The following is a 1,634-nucleotide window of genomic DNA, read 5'->3' on the forward strand; positions in this document are numbered from 1 at the left end:
CACTGAGTGTGTGAGTGTGAGTTAAAAACACTTTCAGTCTCTGGTAACCTCAGGCATAAAACAGATTTTTAAAAACAGTTTGAAAAATAATTGTGCTTTCATCTGCATCTCTCTTCCTCAATCAAAATATCTAAGTACAAAAAAGAATTGCCTCCCAGAGTTTCAAATTTAAGGCAAAACTGCTAATATAAACAGCATATATTCATTCAGGTAGAATCAAATATTCACGTTATACACAAACACCTCAATATTCCTTCAGTTCAGATATATTGATCAAGGATGAATACATTTTTTTTCATTTATCTTTATTGTTGAACGTATTACAGATGTCTCCCTTTTTTCCCCCATTGACCCCTTCCACCCTGAATACATTTTAGAGTTAAGAGCAAAAGAAACAGCGCAGCTAGATCCAGGTTGAACAAGGAAAGAAATCTACATGGAAGCGCCACTGTGAAAAAGCAGCATGTAGGCCCTCTGCCATTTAGTTCACATTTAGTGAGTGGAATTTAAGGATACAATGTTCTTTATTTCCTCATAAAGTCAAGGCATTTTGAGCAGGACAGACACTAGTGCTTCAAGAAACTGAAAAAAACTAAAACTATGGGGATGACCTCACTGGTCTCTGTCTAGGGTAGGCTCACCCTGTTTGGAAGGGTCCTGTGATGATCCCAAAATAATATGTCAAATGAAATTTGATTTGTAGGTTACAATTAAGCCTCTTCTTTGCCCTGAAGACAATAGCTACTATCACAGATTTCTCCTGTGTTTATTCTCTAGATCTAACCTATTTCTCACTCTGTACACCAGGGAAGGCAGACACATTGATTTGTGGATTTATTTCCAGATTACTATTCTGACTTCCCAGCCTGGAAAAGAGGTGGTCAAACAATTGGAGAAAGGATTGAAAGACACAGACCTAGTCAGGGTCAGGAGGCTTCAGGTGGTTGAGATCACGAAGGAAGCCCTAGAATATACAGATTCAGCATCCCCTATTGAAGAGTCCAGCAATGATGGTAAGAATTAAATGGAAAGATAAAAAGAAAGTAAGAATTTTAATGAGCACTGTTTTACAGGTCAGGAAGGTTATTTTCCATGGTCTTTTTATGTTCTTAAATAAAATGAAGCCAACAGATTTCACTGTGGGTCAGACATGTGTTTCTAGGTGTTAGAGTTAAATTATAATCATATTTTTAATTTCAGAAACAATATATGTTCATGTAAAGCCTGAAATATAATAGGTATAAAAAGTAAAAATTATTTCCTCCTCTAATCACTTTTAAGAGATTCAGGTATTCCTCCCAACTTTCCTTTAGATCAGGCATGGGGAACCTTTTTGCTGCCAAGGGCCATTTGGTTATAACATCATTCGAGGGCCATACAAAATTATCAGCTTAATAATTAGCCTGCTATATTTGGTCAAACATTTAATTAATTCACCCCTAATGCCTTGGCAGGGCCAGACCAAATAATTTTGTGGGCCTTATATGGCCCACCAGCCAGATGTCCCCCACCCCTGCTTTATTTTTTTTAATTAAATCTTTATTGTTCAGATTATTACATTTGTTCCTCTTTTTCGCCCCCCATAACTCCCCTTCTCCCAGTTCCCGCCCCACAATCCGCCCTCACTCCCCACC

The 1,634-nt window shown here is 37.7% G+C and overlaps 1 protein-coding gene across 1 annotated transcript in view; it reads left to right on the plus strand.

Moving 5' to 3' along the window:
- The window catches only part of M1AP (meiosis 1 associated protein), a 52,830-nt gene that overhangs the window by 7,256 nt on the left and 43,940 nt on the right, over positions 1–1,634 (plus strand). The window contains exon 3 of the mRNA XM_006759990.2: positions 845–1,013. Within this exon, the coding sequence (XP_006760053.1) occupies positions 845–1,013 (169 nt within the window). The remainder of the gene's footprint in view (positions 1–844; positions 1,014–1,634) is intronic.

Source organism: Myotis davidii, unplaced genomic scaffold (assembly GCF_000327345.1).
Source record: "Myotis davidii unplaced genomic scaffold, ASM32734v1 scaffold1477, whole genome shotgun sequence".
NCBI classification, from domain to species: Eukaryota; Metazoa; Chordata; class Mammalia; order Chiroptera; family Vespertilionidae; genus Myotis; species Myotis davidii.